General features: G+C 42.6%; 1 protein-coding gene and 1 long non-coding RNA gene across 7 annotated transcripts in view; one reads left to right on the forward strand and one right to left on the reverse strand.

The window, feature by feature from the left end:
- Window positions 1-4601: 4601 nt before the first annotated feature.
- Window positions 4602-7098, reverse strand: LOC113964159. Its single transcript, XR_003533079.1, has 3 exons — window positions 6846-7098; window positions 5641-5693; window positions 4602-5181 (listed from the first exon to the last, which is right to left on the reverse strand). It is a non-coding gene; the product is annotated as an uncharacterized LOC113964159 (long non-coding RNA).
- A 187-nt stretch (window positions 7099-7285) lies between these two features.
- GMPR (guanosine monophosphate reductase) overlaps window positions 7286-23935 on the forward strand; it is a 44474-nt gene continuing 27824 nt past the window's right edge. Inside the window, exons 1-5 of one of the 6 annotated variants that reach the window (XM_027676099.1) lie at window positions 7286-7382; window positions 12310-12429; window positions 13053-13136; window positions 14739-14912; window positions 23584-23665. In XM_027676099.1, coding sequence (XP_027531900.1) covers window positions 12385-12429; window positions 13053-13136; window positions 14739-14912; window positions 23584-23665 — 385 coding nt within the window. In that variant the 5' untranslated portion in view covers window positions 7286-7382; window positions 12310-12384. Of the gene's footprint in view, window positions 7383-7832; window positions 8071-12309; window positions 12430-13052; window positions 13137-14738; window positions 14913-23583; window positions 23666-23935 lie in introns of those variants that run through there. The other 5 variants (XM_027676098.1, XR_003533077.1, XR_003533078.1 and 2 more) reach the window with 5 other exon arrangements.

Here is a 23935-nt window from a genome sequence, read left to right on the forward strand (position 1 = left end):
AAACTAGAGCACATTTCACAAGCTCAGGCATTAAATTTTCCCTTCCCATTTTATCATAATGATATACGAGAATATTTAGCAGGGTTTTATTTGCTGTGGGAAAGGGAGGCAGCATTTTCTAGGTCATTTTAAGAATATCTTTAACTTTTAGCCAGTGAGGAATCATGGGTAAAAAAGGCATAGTGGTGACAACCGAGTTGATGTTAATCATAATCCCTGTGTAGGTGTCTTTATGAAAAAGTGTGTGACAGCTGATAAATGAAGCAGCTTTTATCTACATCCCATTAAATGCTTAAACTGTAATAAAGGATCAAGCCAATTTTTTTTCTATTTCCCCATGATAAGATCCAAATAAAAGCAAGTTCTGCAGAAGCAAAACTCCCTGGTCAAAGCGTACAAGGTATTTTAAATTGTGGGAAATGTAATTTTAAACAGAAATTGAGGAAATGAAGGTCTTTTGACGTGGCTGGACATGAGCTGATTTATCAGAATTTTGTAAAAGACATTAGAGAAAATAGTAACATCAGTGAGGTAACAAAACTGCCTCAGTAAATAAGGAATTATATTTACAAATAAATAAATGCATATTAATTAAGATGAAAAATGAAAAATTCCAGGTTTACGTATTAATTGCAATGATTAAAGAAAGTGTTTAAAACAGTTCTATCATTTTGTACTATTAACATGGGGGTTTTTGCCTGTAGATGGTGCCGTAGGGCAGCAAAGTTGTTAAGCTTTTCTAAAGATTAAACTGGGTTTGAAAGCTAGTTATTATCAGATGTTCACAGTTTAGAAACACTTCTCCAGTTTAAAATTTGTAGCAAGATTTTCACCCAATACAAAAATGTCAAGGAAAGCCCAGAAAATAAAGAAAATGCCATTTGGTTATATAATGGGTTTGGTTTCTTTTAATTAAAGTGCTTTTCATTTCTATCATATAGAAGTGGCAGTGTACTTACTCAAACAGGCTTTGAGCACCAAAACAAAAAAAAAATACTATTGCCAGGGTTAAAACAGACAATGTCCTGACTCCTTTGCATAGGTAGGAAATGGACTTTCAGGACCTTAGTCTGTCTTATGCTTGAGGGACTGACTAAATCAATGGTGTTAAGTACAAGAGAACTACATATTATTTTCTTTTCTATGTTAACTACCTTGATCCTGAGTAACATGATATGACGGATAAGCCTATAATTCACTAACTCCACATGAAACATGTTATTATGAAGGAAGCTGCACATTGATATAGGTAAATTAAAAATAAAAAATAAAGAGGCCAACAGCAATGTTATTATTTGCACTGTCCCCCCCAGCAGTGCTGTGACTGCTCTTTGCATACTCTAAAATCAGCTGCTGGTTGAGAAAAACACTTGTGCAAAATTGCTTCTTGAATTCAGTATTTTCCTCTATTTAAATGAGCTGGTTGAATGGGAAATGGATTCTTGGGAGGTTTTGGCTAGAATTAATGGATGAACTTCAGGTGCAAGCCTGCATCCAACTTGGAGTGCAAACACTGAGGGAAGGAAAGGGTATGGCCAGCCCCAGTTGAGTCAGGTTTGTAACATGGCGAAATTCTGATGCGCTGTCATGACAGTAGGTGATTTGCTGACAAAAAATCATCAACTGGTACACAGGCAACACCATAAGTTCATTTTTGCTGCGTTCTTCTCAGCCGCTCTGCAATTGTGCACTATTGCTTTTATTTATTTATTTGTAAATATAATTCCTTATTTACTGAGGCAGTTTTGCTACCTCACTGGAATTGCTATTTTCTCTAGTATCTTTTACAATAGTCTTATATATCAGCCTATGTCCAGCCAAGACAAAAAACCTTCACTTCCTCAAACTGAGATGGTGAGGTCAAGTAGTCAGGCTGTCTAATGACTTTAGAGGAAAATAGATGCAAAAACATAGGTTCCACAGACAAAGCAAGATTCGGAAGGAGGAAAACAGAAAAGGCCCTAGAAAATCCTATCCCTCCCAAAAGGAGTCCAAGGAGCCACAAATGCGACACCAAGGAACTTTTTCAGAGATGTAAGGAAAAAGGATAGAGTCTGTTACCCAAGAGCCCCTTCCGTATTAAGTTTTGTGGTGTTATGGATAACCACACTGGTAGTGGCTAAGAAAGGGCTGATGAAGGATTGACTTTGTGGGCCTGCAGGCAATGTGTGTACAAGGCGGACAAAACCTCATGAGAGCAGAGGCGGAGCTCCAAAAGAGAGCATGACATGGAGCTCTGCCAGGGTGAACACGCCCTGAGATGAGAGCTGAGAACTCCTTTTTGGTTTTAACACCAACTCTGAAAATCACCCTCTGTATAATTTTGGCCAGGAGGGCTTACAACTCAAGACCAGATTCATCAGGTTTTGGTGGGAACAAATCCTGATGATCCTAATGGGAGTGAGTCCACTATATTTGTTGCCTGAACTCAACTTGTTATAAATGCTAAATCAACGTTTGTCACTTGTCTCTGATGAGTTTACTCCTCAGCTTATTTCTCCCTGCAGTAGTATTAAGTTGGGACAACTCCACTGAAGTCGGTAGCATTTTTCTGCTATAAAGCCAGTGTGAAATCATAATCAGAGTTTCAGACCTGTAACTTGAATAGGATTTTGCTTCATCCTTAAATTTTTCCTTCATGTCTTTCTCTTATGCAAATGAGCTTTAATAATTTGACTATCAAATGACCATCAAATAAACTATGTAATTATCAAAATTTTTAAAGGCTCCTGAGATCTTGCAGGGGAAGATTCTCTGTAACAACAAAGTAATGTATGGAATCACTGAATCACAAAGTGGCTGAGGTTGGCAGGGACCTTTCAAGATCACATTGTCCAACCTCTGTTCAAGCAGAGTCAGCCAGGGCAGGTTGCCCAGGACAGCGTCCAGTCAGGTTCTGAATGTGTCCAAGAACAGAGACTCCACAACCTCTCTGGGAAACCTCTGTCAGCTTTCTACCACCCTCACAGGAAAAAAGAGTGGTTTCTGATGTTCAAGTAGAATTTCATGTGTTTCAGTTTGTGACCATTGCTCTCATTCTCCCAGTGGGCACCAGAGAGGAGAGGCTGCTTCCACATATAAATCTATGTAGCAGCAACAGAATACCTGTTACATCCTGTAAAATGACTTAACATTTCCATTGAGATAATCTGTCTTTTACAGTATGTAGGACTGTACTTTTGTAATGTACAGAAATATCAGTTCACAATGGACAGCATACAACAGGTCTTGACCATTTAAATAAAATCTACAGACCTTTTCTGTGGCAGTTAAGCCCTACAGTAAACCGAACTGGACCTGAGCATGGATCTGGCCATAAGCTCTACCACGCAATGGTTCATACTCTTGAATTAGAATCACACTCCCCTGAACAACCCAGACAGCTACCATTCCTCCAGGTAGTCTGACAGTTCAGGGAACAGCATCAGACTGTTTCCAATATGCAGTATGAGCGAAATCCCTTGAAGTTCACATATGGTATCTAAATGGCTACATGTGAGCCCTTGCAGGGACAGATTGCTGTGGTCCATTTTATTTATCAGCACAGAGAGACCCTAAGCACATTTCATAAGCCAATGAATGTCAGAGTTTCATTTAATTAAAAATTGCTGTGATTACTTATAATTATCATTTGAAACCTGCTGAAATCAAATGGAAATGGATAATGTCACTTACTCCTAAGTAAACTGTACCTTGAATGAGAAGTTGTTCTACTGAATTCAGCGTGGGCCTGGGATTCAGTTTATAATTAGTGACTATGATTACTCTAAGACCTTTGAATTCAATGAAAATACTTCTGGCATATAAGTTTCTTCATAACAAGTGCTCTTCACACATGTAGTTGAAGTCTGCTTGGCACAGCTATGAAAGGCAGGGGTATCACCTCCACTTCTCCCATTTCTGGTGGCTATCAATGCCAGCAAAAGCCTTAGTGCAGATGCTGCAACAGCAGCGATAGTTCACCGAAACGTCCTTATCTGTGCAACCCAAGGAAATCTGTTTGTGTTTAGAGGGTTTGCTGAGTTAGGTTTCTTAATCCATCCACTGGGAAATGCTATTCAGTGTGGAAAAGGCCCAAACTCAAACAATAATACAAGTGATTTACATTTCTCATAAGAAAAACAAGGCTCTTTCCTCAAATGTACTGCTTCTCCTTAACAGTGAAAGATCTTCATCGCACGTGTCCTGCAACATGTTGTTCTTTCCAGATATGGGATTTTGCTGGGAAGTTGTGACACCCAATTTGTGGGAACGCTTGCCAGCTGAGCAATGCTTTCACTACTGCTCACCATGCTCCTTAAACAGGCATGCTAATTATGTTAGAGGCTGTCTGCGCTACAGGCTAAGCTCTACGAGGCTATAGTATATTCCTAGGAACCACAGCAAGAAAGTCAGCATGGGCCTTCAGCCTTCAGTTGTGTTAGCTGTGCATCTGCTGTGACTAGTTTCTGTTGACAATGACAACCTCATTAAGCATTCACCCTAGAGGTGTTTCTGGTGCTCAGAAGTGCTCATATTTTAAGGTTATCACTGAATGCTTTTTTCAGTACCAAGGAGTTAATGAGGAAGTGTTCTTATTTAAATTAAAAGAAAACTAAGCATTGATAAGAGGTATTTTTAATGCCATATACAATTAACCTGGTACACCACAAATAGCTGGCCTCCAGCTGGACTTTGTGTCACTGATCACAATCCTTTGAGCCCAGAAGTTCAGTCAGTTTTCAGTCCATTCCATTGTCCTTTTAGCTAGTCCACAAAACTTCATGGGTTTGCCTACAAAAATGTCATTCAGAGTCTGTCAAAAGCCTTGCCAAAGTCAAAATAAACAACATGCATTACTCTCTCCTCATCTTAGTTATTTCATCTTAGAAGGTAATCAGGTGAGCTGATTTTATCTTCATAAACTCATGACAACTACTGTCAGTCACCTTCTTGTCCTTCATCCATTTGGAAATGGTTTACAGGATTATTTGCTCCATGACCTTCCCAGGCATTGAAGTGAAACTGACAGGCCCAGATCCTCCCTCCTTCTTGCTCTTCTCAAAGACAGGACTGGTAATTGCTTTTCCGAGTTCTCAGGAACTTCCCCTCTCCCAACTTGATCCTGCTTTACTGAGGGTAAGTCTTTGCTGCTCTTCATTTTCTGATGGGTCTTAGGGGCCTGGAAATCCTGTGGCAAATCTTACCAGGGAAGACCAAGGCAAATAAGCCAATGAGTACCTCAGCCTCTTCCATGTCCTTTGTTAGTAGGTCCCATTTGTGAACTAATTTATATTATGAAATACAGCAGTATTTACAATTACAATAAGAGGATGAAAAACACAAGGTCAATGATAACTCTTAGCTAATAATAGGCTTGAGACACAGTAATAACTATTTGCATTATAATGATCACTTTTTCCTCTTCTCAAAAACACCTGGTTTAGAAAACCTACAAAGCTACACTAGCACTTTCAGCTGCACTGGCTGAGCATGCCTCCTCTGAGTGCATTGTTCCACCTGCTTTTAAGTATAAACATAAAACAATGAAGTAGAGAAAAGAAGAACTCTGAAGGAAAGTAACAAATTATTTACATATGCTAATTTTGAAATCAGTGATGGCTCATTTGCACTTGAAGGATAAATACTGAAACTGCATACCGCCTGTCTGAACAGCTTTTCCTCCCATTGCACAAAGACATAATATGGGATCACTGCAGGTATAAAGAGGAATAGCAAAGATACATAAGAGGTGATCTTCATTTCTGGCTATGATATTAATGTGATTATTGACCATGTCCATGCTTCAGAAAGGACATTGAAAAAGAAAGAGGTGGCTCTGCAAGAAAACATAATTTTAATCACAGAAAACATATCTTGAAGTAACAAACTGGACAATTTCGAACTTTGTAAACTTTTAAAGAACAGTGAAGCTGATCAGAGACACCTGACTAGTCTGTTGGTATGTGTACGTGGGGAAATATTGGTTATTAGCAGATACTTTAAGCTGCAGAAAAATAGCACTGCGAGAAGAAACTAAAAATACTGGAAACGATAAACAGCTTCAGGCATGGATTTTCCGGGGCTTACATGTATCACTGCTAGCCTCAATCTCCTACTCTTCACAACAGTGTTGACCTTTTGAACCCACAGTGCAGCGCAGTGGCTTCTTTCTTCTCAGCATCACATGCCTGCCATGAGGGCAAAGAGAAGACATGGTGCCAAGCACGGACAGAAGACATTTGTTTTTTTCCATTCTCAATCCTCTGCTACAGACATGCCACTTTCACAGGACCCATTTTCATCCGTACTCTTAGTATTTAACAGTAAATGGTGGCACATGCATCTGTCTGTGTGAAGAATATATTTTAATAGTTCTGTTATACTGTTAAAGCCAATGGAGAAAACACTAGGCGAATGGCCTCAGTTATGCAGATGAGACTAATTATAAAGTCTCCTGTTTCACCTGAATATTTCTGTGGGAAACACTCACAATGGCAAGGCTCTCCTGGACCATCATCTGGAGTTCCAAAGCCTCAAGGCTTCCTGGAAACAAGATTCAAGGCCTCTCAAACTGGACATTCAAAACTACAAGCATTCAAAAGCCCTGCCTCCTGTGTAAAGCTCTGGGCTCATGCTTGGTCATACCGGATTATCTTTTACACAGGAGGTGTAAAAGAGCTCTGTGGGAGGCAGGGTGTTGACCAGACGTGTGCAGCTTTCAGATAAAGAGAGCACTAACTGATCCTGCAAAGTGTCTGAGGAAGGGGAGCCAGTCATTATCCTCCCACGCTTCAGTTTTCAGTCATTAACACGGCTTAGTTCATGTGTCTTCCAAAGAATTCCAAATCTTACAACCTACTAACTTCATAATTAAGTAGACTTTAAGGCTCAAAGCTCCTGTGGAAGTCATCTCATGTGTTATCTGGCAACCTGTATTGATACATGTGCCAGCATTTACAGATGGACTCAGCACATGCAGTCCTGTTGCTATTAGGGGTTTGTGACTGCATATTGAACTGTGGCTAACCACTGAAAAAGAAGCAAATAAAGTCACAGATCAGGCTCCTGCATGCTGAGGGGGGAAAAAAAGGGCACAAAAAAGCAAAGCTCCACGTTGCTTCTCTGAGTGCACTAAATAGGAAATTAACGTGGAGAGGCAGCTGCAGGTGGCTGGTGCTGTGACCACTCTTCTATGACCAACCAGCTGCACATTTCTCAACGTTTCTAAGGCCAAAACCACACTGCGGCTCTTGCTCTGCTCTTCAGTCCGATGGGGAGCCAGCTGGAGAGCCCCAGAAGCTGAGCTCTGACTCAATTTTACCATGGGCAGGTAGCAGGCCAGGTTCGGGCTCAGAGCAAAGCACCCCGGGAAGTCGGATTCCCACCTGAGACAAGGAAGAGCAAGTGCTGCCTTTTTATATGCCTGGAGGCAGAACATTTTGGGCCTTGCTGCAGCAGCCGTGACAACGCCGAGGAGCGCCGCTAGCCCACGCCCGGGGCGGTGGGAGTGGTGGGCGGCCAAGATGTCCGATCAGCCCCGCACCGGCATCAGCACCGCCGGGCTCCCACGCCCGGCACAAGCCGCCCGCTCGGTCACATGGAGGCGCCACTTCCTCTGCCCTTGCTTTGCCCTTAAGGCCGCCGCGGTGCCGCCGGTGCCTCGCTCCGCATGGGGCGGCTGCGGGCGGGCACCGCGTCCCCGTCTGCCCCCCCCCACCGCACACAGCCCGGCAGAGAGGCGGGGGGGCTGCGGCGGGAGAAGGGGCAGGAGCCGGCCGGCTGCCCGGCTAAAAACAGCCCTCTCCTAATAAAGCGATGGGGCCCTGTGTCCGCGCCCTATAAATACGCTCGGTGCGGGGCTCGCGGGCTTTGGCCGGCGCGGCTCGGCTCGGCGCGGCTCTGCAGGGGCGCGGTGCAGCGGAGCGCAGCGGGGCCGCCACTGCCGCCGCCGCCTGTGCCGCCAGGAGAGTCCCGGCCCCCGCACCCCGCCACCCCAGCGAGATGCCCCGGGTAGACGCGGACATCAAGCTGGACTTTAAAGATGTCCTGCTCAGACCTAAAAGGAGCAGCCTCAAAAGCAGATCAGAGGTGGGGGCATCCAAACCCAGCATGCTTCCCCCCCCTCCCCCCTTCTCAACGCCTAACTTCCTTAACCCGCCTTCCCTCCCTGCTTTATTTTTATTTCCCCGATCTAATGCAGCAGTGCCCTCCCTGCTCGAGACACCCTTTGCGTGGCGCGGGGATGCCGCTGTTCCCAGGAGGACGGGGCTGGGGTTGCGGAGCCCGCGGCGTATCTCGCCGCGGCCCCGGCGGAGCCGGAGGTGGCGGGCGCTGCAAGCCGGTGTCGCGCCGTCCTCCCCTTCTCCTCAAGTAGAAGGGGAGCTGTGGGAGATTGTTTGCTCCTAACAGGTGCCTCTGCGGCGCTGAGCGGGGGGTGACCTCCGGTTTCGGAGGGGGCGGCCGTGAACCGGCGACGCTCCAGGACAAGGGGTGTCCGGTTACCGGCACAGCAGAAGCAGGGGATGCGCCCGGCAGGCAGCATTGCCCTCAGCCTCGGCGTCTAAGGGCGGTGATGGTACCGAGTAACGGATGTGCTTGATCTTATTAAAAAATAATTGTATTAAAAACCCGCGAAGACGCTAGGGAGCGCTTCCCCGAGCGCAGGGTGCCTCGGGCTGGGATCCTATCATGGAGTGCTCCCATCAAGGGGGATACTAAGGAAAACCCCATCAAACCTGGGGCGGTGGGTGCGTTTCACCCTCGCTTGGGTTTAAGCCCCGAGGGATCTGCGTGGGCAGAGCCCGAGGGTCCCCCCGCTGCTGAGGCTGCCCGGGGCTCTCTGTTCCTGCTAGCCCGGGGCCACTGTTAGCCAGAATAGTGCTGTAGTTATTTCTCAGCAGGGATCAGGAAAGACCCCAGGAAATCAATTCCATGAGGATCGATTGCCTCCAGAAAAAAAGATGGCTGCCTCAGGATCGAAGGTGCCTTCTCGTTTACCCCACATAACCCCAAGGTTAACAAAGGATTTACTTCGACTAAAGAAGGAATTATGTTGTGTTGGGGGATGAAAAGAGGATTAAGGTTTTCTCTAGGGGACGCAGAGTTGTGAGAGAGAGAGACTGAGGTAGAAAGGGAAAGGGAATCGGGGAGACTGTGATTATTAGAGGACTGTGGCCAGGGATCTTGAGGACAACAACTAAGCAAAACTTTTTTGCCGTTATGAGGTGTAAGATCAGAGAGGCTCTTTAGGTAGAAAGGTAATCTCTGGTGAGCAATTTTTAGTTTACAAAGAACAGTGTCCCGGCTAAGTAACTAACTCCTTATCGTGTGCAATTACTGCTCATAAGGCCTTTGGGTACTTTCCAGCCATTTGTTTGGGGACCTGTGGGTCTCTCCTTAAAATTCACTGTGCTGTCCTGGCAAATAGGTGGAGCTATGCTCCACCGAGTTTGTGGCACATGGTTCCTTCAAGTGCTGTGTTTTGTATATTTAGCTGTGTGCAGGCTGTGGAAAGAAGGACTGCTGGGAAGGGAAAACGATAGGAGGAACATGAGCTGATATGGCAGGGTTGTAACGGGTGGCTATGATGAACTGTTAAAACATTTCAGAAGAGAAAAAGTGTGTGTCATGAGGGGGTCAGTGAAAACTGATGAAGGTTAAGAAATTGGACACCATCACTGAGGCTGTGGCAACAGGGATAAACAGTCTGTGAGAGCCAGATCCAAAATGGACAGCCCCAGTCTGCTTCAAAACAAGAATATAAATAAATAGTTCTGGCAGAGGAACAGAGGCAGCACACAACAGTGCCTGTTACCCAGCAAGCTGCTGCTTTGAAGCTTATATCAGCAAGTGTCTGCTTCTCTGGTGTGAATGCCTCATTTTGCGAAAGGATAGCTTTTAAGGAGTAGGATTAAGTCAGCTTCTTAGAGAGGCGGTCTTGTAGGTTTGCTTTGTTGGTACTTATTTTTGATTCCTTGCACAGTCTTCATTTTCCATGGTTGCTTTCTCTTTTTGAAAAGGTACCAGAAAATTTGATGCTTGGATTCAAGTGTCAAAATTGGTTAGAACAATGATTGGAATGGGAGAAGCATTGTCTGTCTGTGGGGTCTTGGTACTCATGGAGCCTGCTATTCTTCTCTTTGCTAGGCTTACTTCTGCGGGCTGTCCATTACAAGTTCACCAGACAAGTGTCCTGTAGGAAGTAATTAATTTAAATTTGTATTTGAATAAGTCTAGGGAGCTTTAACAGAACAGTCAACATCCTCGTACTTTTGTCTGTCAAAGGTCTAGGTAGAAGTTATAAAATACGTTTAATTATTTTCTTTCTAAAGAAACTTTTACTGTTGTTGAGCAATCACAGAGTCAGAAGTTATTTTATTGTAATGTATAGAACAATAAGCTATGGATTAGCTATTATGACTCAGGAAGGAGACAAAAAAAAGAGACCATCAGAAGTGCTATTAGTTGTACTAAAGAAAACCAGTTAGACTTGTTAGCTTTTGCGGAAAAACCTAAAACATACTAGGATTATTCAGTATGGAGAAGAAGCAGTTGTGGAGGATATGGTAGAAGTCCATGAAGTGAGGAATGGAATGGAAAAGGTGAAACTGAGCAGCGGTTGTACATTGTCTCTCATAAAACAAAAAGAAGCACTAAATGTAATTATCAAGCAAAGGTCAGAGTTTTTATACAACATATAACTCATCATTGGTATTTATTGCCATGGGGTATTAGAGAGGCTAAAGGTGTAAAGGACTAAAAAAATTACAAGGCCTTGTAATGTTCTTGCCTCATCTTGTGAATGTCTATTTTGCTGTCTATTTTGATGTCTTTTTTTAAAAACATAATCTTATTTCTTTCCTTAAACAAGTATACTTTTTAAACATACTCTCTTTAAACATACTCCTCTCTAAAGTTCCTTTGAAAAAGATGTTTTTCCTTTGCAAAACCGTAATGCAGTGCTTCTGGTACTGGTATCTGTGTGGAACTGGTTGTAAGATACTCTTTTTTCCCCCTCTTGGTTCCACTTAATAAATTGCATTGAAAAGGAGTAAGATAAATGAAATTTTCATACTTATTTCATACCTACCTTCTTTGTACTATTTTCTAGTGTTAGCTACAGCTGAAATTCCCATAAGAATGTTATGTCATCCATGATGGCTGGAGAATTTGGCCTCTCTGATAGTAAATGGGAAGAAGGGAGAATCTCCATTAAGATATATCTTAGCTTGTTCACCAAAGTGACCCTTCCCTTATGAGCTTACCTAAAATGAGAACTTGATTTACAGTATATCACTGAGGCACCACGTTCTCTGTCTTAAATCAGTAATAGATCCTGGACTATATTAATCAGAATGTAGCTTGCAATATGAGAATGCTCAAAATGTGTTGTAAATAAATAATCAGAATCCTATAAGTTTTATATTGCTTTCTTTCTGGTGATGGATTTCAGTTTAGTTCAGGTCTCCGAATGTTCCTGGGTTAAAGGTGCAGTGAGGAGTATTGAAAACGACTAAACTGAAACTCTATCCTAGAGTTGTGCATTTCTTTTCTTTTCCCTTTTTTTTTCTTCCCCCCCCCCTTTTACATCTTTTTCCCCCTTTTGCAAGATATGAGGTAGACCAGTGGGAACTGATCTAATCTGATAATATCTCTTCCAAATGTAAGGAACAAAATGCCTGATGTTATCTTGACAATTTGGAGATGCTGAAGAAGAAATAAACTTTGAAGGTGAAAGTGGATGCAGTTGTAAAACATTAACTTAGAAACTAGCAGCTTCGTGATTTAGTAAGACAAGGTATGATTGTTGATATTGTGTGGCCAGAGTGCTGGTAACCCTGACCAAAAGTAAGAGCATGCTTTATTATATTGTAATTTACATTCAAGACTGGGACAAAGTACTCTGTGAGAGAGGGAGTTGTAGTTCTGACTTGTGTGGAGTTAGAGCTTCAACATGGGTTTCTCAGGCAGCCAAACAAACAGCTGATTTTACTTCTGTATACAACAATCCACAGTCCTCATTGTCCTTTCTTTCCTTTCCAAACACTTCTGCCTTGTTTCTTTTTTTATTATTATTTTTATTTTGATGCTCTTTTTCATAAGAAAGAACTCTGTTTAACAGAGAAAACATTTTATATTTTTTTTCATATTTGGAAGGCAGAATTTGTAAGAAAATAAATTAAGTGATGTAATAGTGGAATGAAAGGAACAGGAGATGTGAGGAAAATCAAGAAGCTGTGTCTAAACTTGCTGTATCTGAAATTTGTGACAAAATTCCTGTTAGATTGCAATCAGTTTCTTAAAAGAATGTGTGTCTGTTCATTGCAGGTTGACCTCACGCGCACCTTCACCTTCCGCAACTCCAAGCAGACGTACACAGGAATTCCCATCATAGTGGCAAACATGGACACTGTGGGGACATTTGAAATGGCCGTGGTTATGGCAAAAGTAAGTCTTGACTCTCATTTCTGCAACAGTTGGGAAGCAGCTGGGTGACAGTGAGCAGCCTTTTTTAATTTTTAGCTAAGTTTGTTGGAAAACAGGGGGGCATGAGTTTAAAATTCAGAATAGGAAAAGGCAGCTGTGCTTTTACGGCAACACAGTTACCACAAACAGGGCTCCTGCTATAAGATAGTTTCAGTGGAGATGCTTCCATGCTGGGAAGCTTCCATCTTGGATGTAGCTCAGCTTCAGGTGGATCTTCTAGAGCTTAGTATCTGAGGTCTATTTGTGCTCCCTGCCAGGAAAAAAAAATAGCTGACAGGTTTTGAAAGTGTAGTTTATTGGATAAAGCTGTAGCAGTTTCTAAGTTAATTAGCCTCTGGCACATTCAAAATACTGATGATAGCTTCATGAAACACATCATAAACCTGATTCTGAAAGGTTGGTCAAGTATACCAAGTTACCTTTGAGAAGGTGTTTGGAGTTGCGTGATCTGTTATTCACTCTTACTGTTTCTTTCAAGCAGGATGAGCCTATACTTAAAGGGGGAATTTCTAATGCCTTATTTTGCAGCTGAGGGAAAGATGACTAACTTGGACATTAATATCAGTTTTCTTGTTTTTTGCTAGCATGCAATGTTCACTGCAATCCACAAGCATTATTCTCTGGAAGAATGGAAACTGTTTGCTGCCAATCACCCAGAATGCCTTGAGGTACATTTTTGTACTGTAAATTATTATGGTTTATTGCTTTGTTCTGAACTCACATACACTGGAGTCTTTTGGGAATACTGTTGTCAAGTGAGGTTTTGGGGAATGAAGATATTTGCTGTTCTTAAATTCATGAAGGGAAGTGGCTTGTCCTGATTTAAAAAGAATAGCTATTGAGTCCATTATGAAAGTGCTTATATTAAGATGCAAAAAAGCAAAGTTTATGTACGCCTGGAATGGAAACAGAGAAGTGTCCTGAACAAAGAAGAAGGAAATACTTGGGAGTAGGTCTAACTGCTGTGCTTCTGTTGCTGTTTGGAGTGTAGTACTGCCCAAATGTGAACAAGTTTGAGTAACCCAGCCACAAGCTGGCCCTGCAAACCCTTATGCTGGGCAGAGTCTTTGCTATCAGGTGTGCAAGTGAACCTGGAGCCTGTGGACTGGAGGGGCCCAGGTGCTGGGCCCAAGCTGGGACGAGCATTGAAAGTTGTCAGAACATATGTCTTCCACTTACCTCCTTGTGCTAGAGTTCACACTGTGCTACTACTGTCTGTGTTATCCCACTTGTTCACAGGGTCCTAGCCTAAACTATTAGAGAGAACAGGTAAATTTATTTACTATATTTAAACATTGACTTAAGTTCTGACTTCATATCCAGATTTCTTCTGTGTTCTTCTGGCAGGCCCCTGTACCAGGAGAGGCAGTATAAGAGTATGCCTGGCCACCTCTCCTTCTCGTCAGAGTTCAGTGCAGTTTTGAATCCTTTTCTGTACTGAAGAGAATGTCACACAGCTGTATTCTGTCTTTACCTGTGGCACATTTTAAAATTATATTATAGAGGCTATTGATTACAGGATTGTCTGAAAGCGAGCCTAGCACTTAGCTGAGTCTGGATTACTTACATACCACTATAGGGTAGAAAGTGGTCCCACGAATGTCATGTGTCTGAATGCTTTCTAACTTAACTTATTTGTGGTTCATAATGACTGGAGTAGGATCTCCTAGTGATTAAATACTGACTTGCTCTGTGACCTTGGATTTCTGCTGAGGCTTTGTGGGCCAACAGCTGTGGAAACTATTCTTCTTTTGGAAAGGACTCATAGGAAGACAAAGGAAGAAGCAATCTGCTTGTTTTCAATGGTAGCTGACCCTTCTTGAGAAAGGGGATTGGACTGCACAATCTCCAGAAGTCCTTTCCAAACAAAACTATGCTGTGATTCTGTGGATCAAAGGAGTGCTTGGTGAACTTAGACACAGATTTTACTCTCTTGACAGTGCCCCAAATGTTGCCACTCTAATTTTCTGTAAATATACCAAGTTAGGGCTTCTTCTGTGTTTGTTTAATATGAGCATGGCTGAACCTTTGTTCACCTCAGCTGATTATATAACAATCAACTGATAAAATGCTAATTTCCCTTTATTGTATATACTTTAAACAAAACAGAAATAACACATTGATATTCCCAGAAAGATATTTATTTCCTATTATATATTGTGATTTTCACTAGTTTCTATGACTATGCAGAAAAAGGCATATGAATTGTGTCTGTTTATCCCAGTTTTTGCAACCTACTACTCCATTTTGTTCTCCCTGTCTTTTTCTAGCATGTAGCAGCAAGCTCAGGTAGTGGAAAAGCTGATTTGGACAAGTTAAAAAGTATTCTAGAGGCCATTCCACTTATCAGATACATCTGCCTGGATGTGGCAAACGGCTATTCAGAGCACTTTGTGGAGTTTGTGAAGTGTGTCCGTGCCCTGTTCCCACATCACACCATTATGGTAAGTGTGTAGAAGGGGTGGAAGGGATGTGTGTGTTTGTGAATTCTGTCCAGGAACAGGACCCAGAGTTTGATTGGTAGGCATCAGAAGCTAGAAAAGGAAGGGAAGGAAGGAAGGAAGGATGTTTCATAACAAGTTGGCATTATCCATCTTCCATTGCTGATAATTTCTGTGGGAATTATCAGTGTGTGCTCTGATATAGCAGTCTGATGTTGGCATCGCAGGCTGCATGGATCCAGTTTTTTCCCTACTCATGTCCTCCTTCCCACACCAGATGAGACCTCTAATCATAAAGTGTGTAGGTTTATTTTGGTGATTCCAAGCAGAGGTTTGCTGTGGGAATATGCCAATGGTTCTGGCCAATTGAGGTCAATGATTGTTTTTGTCTGTTATATCACTATGAAGACAGCTGAATGCAGACTGATCCTTGTCCATGATAAGAATCATAGGGGCGTTGTGCAGTTGTGAATGGGATTATCAGAGAGTAAAATGGTCAGTGCTGGGACTTTTCATGTGCTTTCCGTGACATTATATCCCATCTCAGTGCTAATGCCATGCTTCCTTCAACCTTTTGCACTAGGAGTAGAGTGTTTGCGTTGACATGGAACTCCTTACAGCAGAGTGCTACTGCTTCTTTCCCAGGGCCCTTAAAGAAATGTGCCTGAATTTGGTTCCTTGAGAATAGCAGAAATTCTCAGACAAGCAGCAGATTCATAATGAGGCTCCCAGCCTTTCTTCAAGTCAGCGCAGCAAAAAATCATGTGTTTAGGCAACATTTTCTCACTTTTCCATGCCAGACACAAAGCTGCATATAAAATAAATGTGAAGTAAAAATCATCATAAATGCACATTTTGCCTTGGTTTAATAGGGAACGACATGCTCAAGCAGCTCAGGTGAGACCACGTTCTTTCTCCCATATTGAAGGAAGGCAGTGTTCTTGCCTCTGAATGATGGTGGCATTGGAAAACGGAAGTAGGGTAGAATACCTGTTGGATTCTGGGTTATCATAGGCTAATGAATAGACATCCTTCAAAGTTACTAAGAGGCACATTTTGGTATGCACCTATGGCTTTGGACATCCATTTCCCATGTCTTTGGAGAGAGATTTTGGAACTATGAAGTGATAGATGTGGGCTTTTTGAGCTTCCTGCTTCATGTTCACTGCAGTGAGGCAAGAGGCTGTTTCCTTGCTTTGGATCTGAAGTATTTTCCTCTGTGACATGATTACTCCAGAGTCTTTGACTTGAAGAGTTGTGAGAGGGAGCTTAAACCACATAGTTAAGAAAAAAGATCTTTGCTATGAGCAGTGGAAAGAAAATTGTGTGTCATGCCCTCCTCCACCTCCCCACGGACTGCTGACTCTGCTCATGAGGATGGAACTCCACCAAGATGAATTGCTCAGAAGACACAGGAGGTCAATGTCAAAGTCAGGTATCAAGCCCAGATTTTAGACCAGAGTTCTTAAGCCAGTCTCATTCACCCCGCATGTCTGTTCAACTACCTTCCTAGTGTCTCTGCTTCTGTGACTAAGGTTATTGATACTTTGGGTCTCATTGTCCTGAGAGCACCACCTGCTTGAACACATACACAGCCCTGACCTGTTCAGTTGCTTTGTCTGATTGTAGTTCCTTTCTCTGAACATGGTTTAATATGGCTTATGTTTTTCTTCTGCATAGCAATAACTTCCATTCCTAAAAGCATACTAACCAACTTGAGGTGTTCAAAAATCTTCAGTTTTCCAAAGCCACCAGAGTCTGTGCAGTCCCTGAAAGCCTGTGATTCAACTAGGGATGGACATCTCTACCCTGCCTCCAAATGACTTTACTTTAAAAGCTATTCCTGGCTGAAATACAGGAGCTGGTCTAGGCTCCTTTTTCTGATACTCTGGAAGACATGTCCTGCCTGCTACCTGTTCTGACTGATGTCTCTGTGCTATGCCTGCAGTATGTTCTCTGCTGTTGTGGCTTTAAAACAAAAGGATTAGCAGTTAAATAGGAGGTATAAAAATAAAGAAGCTTTCTCATAGCTGAAAGTGATCTCCAGGACCTTGTAGGCTGTCTTGTTTGCTTTCCTCAGCATGACCATTCATTCCACAGTCAGCTGCAGTGCAATACATAACAGTAACTCAATCCTGGGTCTCAGGGAATCTGTGTTCCCAGGGGCCATGTAATGGGTTCAGCTCTGAGGTTGAAAGGTGATGTGCAAAGCAGCTGTGGTTAATGTGGCCAATACTCCAGTGCAGATGGAGGATGTCTCTTGTGTAACAACCTTTCAAATGCATGTTTTTGTCTTTTTAAACACTGGTTTTGGTAATCACATTGCCTTATTTTCTTGTGCCTGGCTCTGACACAAAGTTTTTTCATTCCTGCATTTTGTACTAATTTACAAAGAAGATCAGTTTCTCCATGGAACAGAAAGGGAAGGGAAGACAAATGAGCACAAAGGTACAGCATGACTTGCCTTAAGTCACTCATTAGATTGAGAATAGGGGAAGAAGCAAGTCTTCTGACTGTCTCCCAAATGCAGGACTGCCTCCAAGAATCAGGAGTAATGGTCCATTGGGGAGTTTTGCTGTTGCACATTATCGTATGCATCAATTGTGCCCGCTTGCTGAAGTCTAAAGAAAAATTTCATTCGACATTCATGATGGAGAATTGGAGCCAGAACCTTTATATTACAGGAAACAGAGTCCTTATTTAGTAGTGTAATTGTAGACGTTAGGGTTATTCCATCTCACTGAAATTCAGTTTAGTAAGCTAAGATTTTTTTGCCAGCAAGGTTTGCCAAGTTTTTTTCCAGAAGTTTTCTTTTTGTAGTGTTTTCTATTCTTTATACAGAAGAAACCCCGAGGGGAGCAGGGAGTGTGGCAGGAAGAAGAAGGCTGGGGCAGGAGCACACTTGCATATACAGTAGCACCAACAAGATATGGGCCAGAGAAGGATGAAAGCAGAATGGCAAAAGCAGCAGCAGAGGGAAATAGCAGGAGCCAGAAACTGTTGCTCCCCCTTGGAGTCAGTAGAAGAACTTCTCAGGGCCTTAGTGGAGACAGAATTCAGTCAGAGAAAGCCATGCAGGCTGCTCCCAGTTTATCTCTGGAACATGCAGCAGAGTAAATCCAGTCATGGCATGTCCACCAGGGCTGGAGTCTCAGAACAGGGTCCAGGTGGGATCCCAGGGTAGGAGACAATGATGCTGCTTGAGCCTGTCTTGGGTCTGTTACAATACTGCATGCAAACACCCACCAAGTATGGCTCAGCCTCACAAAGGGCATCATCCCTCCATCTGATGGTAAAGCACCCCTTGCTTTGGTGGGTGGTAAGTGTCCTTTGGCCGTCTTCCTGATAGCGTGGAGGCACAGACTGTGCTTTCCTCTAGGATACAAGAAGAAAGTTTGAGAACTGTTGTCACAGACACTTCTCCCCGGCTTGATCCATTGCCATTTGCCAGCAGCTTTCAATCAGTGCAGCAGTGTTCCTGTCTTAGTCAGTATGAGTTGATATTTATAGCAGGCTTTTATGAGGCACAGTATCAAATGCCTGACTGAAATTCAGAAGCTCTGCCCTACTATGTTCACTGATTTTGTATCCTGTCAGAGAAGCTGTAGTCTTTATAATCCTGTTAGGTGAAATCTTGATCTCATTAAAGTCAGTAGGGAAACTCCCTGTGACTTTTCTGAGGCCAGGATTTCCCTCAGGACTGACCCACAGTTCAGTCATCCTGGATAGTGCTGGAATGATCTAGGGTGGCACTCACATGAAACCTCACACTGAGCGATGGTACATCTGAATGTCACCCTGATGGTATAGGAACAGGCCCACAGCCAGGGTAATTTGTTGTAGCCCCTAACAAGTGACCCCACTGAAGGCATGGCGCTTTACCTGACTTTTGGTTGTTACTGGTGCTGTTATTTTACTGACAGGGTAGCAAAGTTAGATTAGCAGTGAGGTAATTACTGGGTTATATTTCTTTCAAGAAAGCCAGTTCTGCAGCAGATTAGAAATGCATTGGTACATGGACTCATCATTAAGATGAGCATGGTTTTCAATATACACAAAATATATATACAGTGGTTGCACCAATTGCTATGTTCCCTCACTACTTGTGCAAATATACTACAAAATGCATTGTCTGTAGTGACTTCTTGGTACAAGTTCCAATTGCTTTACTTGCTTTATATTTTTAGTTAATTTTAAGAGGGTTTCATCTCTGTAGCCTAGTCTTTTTATATTGACCTTTTCAGATCTTTTTTCAGTTCAAGTGTTCTGGCTTTACCTTGAAGATGGGGCTTTCAAAAGCCCTTTTGCCTCTATTCGCTGTCGTACTAGCATGAGTGGTAAACCGAGCATTGGTTTCAGTGAAACCAGAGTTCAGCTGGATGTGAGAAAACAGCTTTCACTGTTCTTCAGCTGTGTTACCAGGGCCTCTTCACAGATAGCCGTGCCTCTGTTGTAGTGGTCTTTTTGTGCTCTTTGAGGTCTGCAAAAGGTACTAAAAGAAGCAAGCCTGTAATTGGCAGGTTGAAGTCTGCTATGTAGAGCTCCATGTCTTCCTTGAAAATTTGTTAAGGATCTGCAGATTCAGAAAGACAGAAATCACTAATGTGTGTACGTGCATTCCAGGAAAAATTGTATGCTGGGGACATAAGTGCTTTTCCCTGCTAGGATGAGCATTTTGAATCAACATATGCAGTTCCAACATTCTCTAGCAGTAACTTAACAGTAAACGTCTGGTTAGCATTTCTAAAGAGACAGTTTGACAGCCCTCTATGCTCTGCTAATAAGAAGGCATTGCTGTTTAAGTTAAATACATATTTGATCCCAAATCTCATGGAACCACCACATTTAATACCTACTCATTCCTGTTTATGCATCACTTTTGCACGTACTCCAGTATTTCACCAAGTTTTAATGTGCTGTTTGTGGTACAGCACAGGGAGTCATCTGCCTTCCAGATGTAAACTGCTTCCTTAATGCTGTAGGTGGCATGCTCTCGTCACCCCACCTTGCAGGGTACAGCACTCAGTATAACAAATTACCACTGAGCAGAAAGGAAGCAGCACTTAGCTAGAGACACTGTACCTATTTTATATTTTTTATTTCCTGACTCTTCTATTTTATTTTATTTTTAATCAATACCATGCTGGTTTGAGCAAAGTTAAGTGTTCCTGTGTCATAGACCACAAATTGCTGCCTTACAGTATCATTGTTTTTTTAAGTGCTTCAGGTGGTAGCTTGTCAGCTGTTTCAGGCTAATAAAAGGGGAAGTAAAATTCAGTAAAAATAAATAAGTGGTGAAATAGGAGCCAAAAATCAGTAAGTGGAGAATAAGCCTCACCCCGCATTCCCTGGGTAGCTCCTCTTGACTTCAGCAGGAGTTTTGTTTCAATAAAACTAAGAAAATACTAAGTAAGGATTTTAGGATATGCCTCCTACTCTGCCCATATCACTGCTTCTACAAACACTTGCTAAGTCCTGTAGTAACATCTCTAGGTCCTAAATTCAGATCTCCACAAGTGAATAGCCCATTTTGGTACAAGTGCAAAACAGGAGATGTGAGCAACTGGACTCCTGTTTCAGGCAGATTTATTTTGTGCAGTTTTTCTAGTTAGGAACGTGCTGTAGACATGAGACAAGCCACAGAGCTGAAATTGAAGCCAAACTTGTTTTACACATGTCTGATGGGATGATGGGCATCCCAGAGTACTGAAGGAGCTAGGAGATATTTGAGCAGGACCCCTCTCAATCACCTACCAAAGGTCTTGAGAGTCTGGGGAGATTCCTGCTGACCAAAAGCTAGCCAACATTCTTCCAGTTTACAAGAAGTGTGTGAGGCAGGACCCGGGAAGCCAAACAATGAGAGGTGTAGGACATTGACCATCTCCCTAGGAAGCCTGTTCCGGTGTTTGTCCACCCTTTCAGTTAAGAACTGATTCCTCATGTCAAGTCTGAACCTCCCCTGAGGAACACAGCTTTGAGCCATTCACGTCTATCCTGTCACTGGATCCCAGGGAGAAGTCAGTGTCTCCCTCTGCACTTCCCCTCCTCAGGAAGCTGTAGTGAGCAATGAGGTCACCTTCTCTGCAAGCTAGACAAACCCAGTGTCCTCATGCACTCCACACAGGACGTGCTTTCCAACCCTGTCACCTTGTCACGAGTTTTGTTACCCTCCTCTGGCACATTTCAAAGCCTTTCATATCCTTCTTAAATTGTGGGGTGCAATTTACAGGATTGTATTCCCATACAGTGTTCCCTCAGAGTATGGGAATGCAATTAGTACAGCTAGAGTGAGTCATTTCAGGATGTGCTATGTCAGCATTCATTTGCCTTATGCAGCCCTTTGCAGAGAGGAGAGCATGATCTGAAAATGTACTGGCTAACAGTATGTTTTCAAGCATAACTCAAAGCATAGGTTTTAGCTCATAAATCCTCTTTGAATAGGATTCAAATGTCATTTGAAATCTTTGCTCCTTGAAGACTGTCTTTTTCCTGAAAGTCCTTTGGACGGAGGACACTCCTAGCAAGGAAATTAATCTCTAGCTTCACTCTGACTGCTGATCCATCAGATCTACATTTAGACACATGAAAGGGCCTGTGTTGTCTCACTGTGCTTGCATCAAAATGTTTCTTTAACTGAATAGACATAGACTGGTAGCTTTCTGCACTTATTACACCAGTTTTGCAAGCTAATTAACAAGTGTGTGCTAGAAGATTGTTTCAAGGAGAAAAGTTCCTTTGTATCTGAATAATGTCATCAGTAATTTCATTGCACTGACATTCTCAGGTGTTTTCAGATGGATGTATAACAAGCAAAATCCTCAGTCCCTACAGGCATGTAGGTAGGGACTCTGAAAAAGAGACAGTTGCCTTTTAGTATTGGCTACCTGGCCAGCCAGCTCCTTACTGACAGCAGCACGATTAGTAGCCTTCCTCTTTACTAAATACTTGCAGAATTAACTTAAAATCTCAGTGACCTGTATTCACACTGCTGGAGAGTAAGACAGCCCCACAGGCAGCAGTGCCATGAACTGCATTGCACTGACCCACCAGTGTTTCAGCTTTTGAAGCTTTTTCAGTGTCTGAGCCGATTTGGCATTTTCATCAAGGAAACATCCGAAGTGGAATCTCAGTTAATGCCAGTTGTGGTTATTTCCTTTCCTAGGAGGAAACACCCATTTCTAAAGTGACGAGGTTGACACCATTAGCTTCATGTTCATCCAGCTTATCCAGCCAGTGAAGGGGTAGATCTACTGGTTGTGACTGTGTAGGGCTGGACTCCAGCAGTCTTCTGATGAGTGAAAGCCTCATTAACACATATCTCAGGCTTGACCATTTGTGCTTTGATGTCAGCAAATATATGTAAGAGTGACATTCACAGTCAAGTCTTTTGAATTTAGATTGCTGAAAACCATTGTTCAAGAAATGTAGGTTTCTTTGTTGTGACATCCCACTTGTCCACTTCATATTCTGGATTTCACAGCATGCATGGATCAGGAAGATCTATATCTCATGGTATATTACTACATAATAGGTAACACAGTGTCGGTGCCATGAGTTTCTGCTACAGTTTGGAAATGCTGGAGTAGGTGAATGTTCCTGGAAGCATGAGTAGATCACAAGGTGACTATGACCCACCAGTGTGACACAGGCAAATGCGTTCCTGTGTGTCAGGCAAGATACTTCCATAGAAAAGGCAAGCGTTGTGCAAAGCTCTGGTGAGAACTCACCTGTACCCCCGTGGACAGTTCTCATTCCTCAGGTCAGTCTGGTATGAAGGCAAACAAAGACTAAGCAGTTGATTAGGGACAGGGAGAGCCTACAGAAGAAGAAGATTAGTAGAAGAAGCAAGACAAAGGCTGAGAGAGCTGCCATCTCTTATCAAGGATGCAGGCCAAAGGAGGAAAAGAGCTATTGAAGTGCAAGGAAAAATATGGTAAAGAACACAAACCAATTCAGAACTTCTTTCAAAGAAGAAGATGTCAGCCCAAACAGGATGCTTTCTGTATCTCTGCGAAGTTCACGCACAGGGAGCCAAACCCCTTTTATCACTTCTGGCATCACCAAAACCAAATGAATATATGTGGTATAAATGGTGTTATTTACATAGCCTACATATGCATACCAGTTTTGGCACTGATGTACAAAATTACAGAAATAGTATCTTACTTACTCTTTCAGTACACAAAATACTCAATCCTAAAGGAAAAAGAGATTTTCCAGGATTTTAAAGAAGATCCGAACATCTTCCCACAAAGTGAGGTAGGCAAACGGCATAGAGGGCTACAGGCTGTTCAGGAGAGATAAGCAGGGCAAGAGAGGTGGACTGGTTCCACTGTATATAAGGGAGAAGTATAGCCTGTATGGTTAGGGATGATGTGGCTGAGAGCCTCTGTGTGAGGACTAGAGGGATGGACGACAAAGTGGATATCCTAATGGGATCCTAAGGATCAGGGTTTACTGGAGCAATCATTAAATTCGTTTGACTTGACAATTTACCTGTATGATTGGTTTAATCTCTGTGGTGTGTGCAATGAGCAGTATGGTGAACTATATTCTTCCTTACTCTGTACAATTAAACTTGTAAAAGTTCTGGATAAAACTTTACGTTATTGTCATTAATCTTCGCTGCAGAAGTCCTGAAATCTATACATGTGATATTGTTCCTTCTGTCTAGGCAGGCAATGTGGTGACAGGAGAGATGGTAGAAGAACTTATTCTTTCCGGAGCAGATATTATTAAAGTGGGTATTGGACCAGGTAAGTCAAATAAGGGTCATTTTTGGTAACAATTGGAGGAGTTTTCTGGATGGAACCAATGTATAATACTGTTTTCTTGCTTGTTAGAATGCCTAGATCCACTCAGGTCAATAAAACACCAGTGCCCTTGCACAGAGTATATTTAAGAAATACATGGATAGGGTGCTAGTGTTTTGTACTGCAAAGTGTTACATATTGCACCTTCAGTCAGTGAAGATGCTTATTATTGGAAGCACTGAGCTGTCTGAGCTCCTGACGTTATCACTGATA

This window comes from Neopelma chrysocephalum, unplaced genomic scaffold, assembly GCF_003984885.1.
Source record: "Neopelma chrysocephalum unplaced genomic scaffold, ASM398488v2 Primary Assembly neopelma1_26, whole genome shotgun sequence".
Classification (NCBI taxonomy): Eukaryota; Metazoa; Chordata; class Aves; order Passeriformes; family Pipridae; genus Neopelma; species Neopelma chrysocephalum.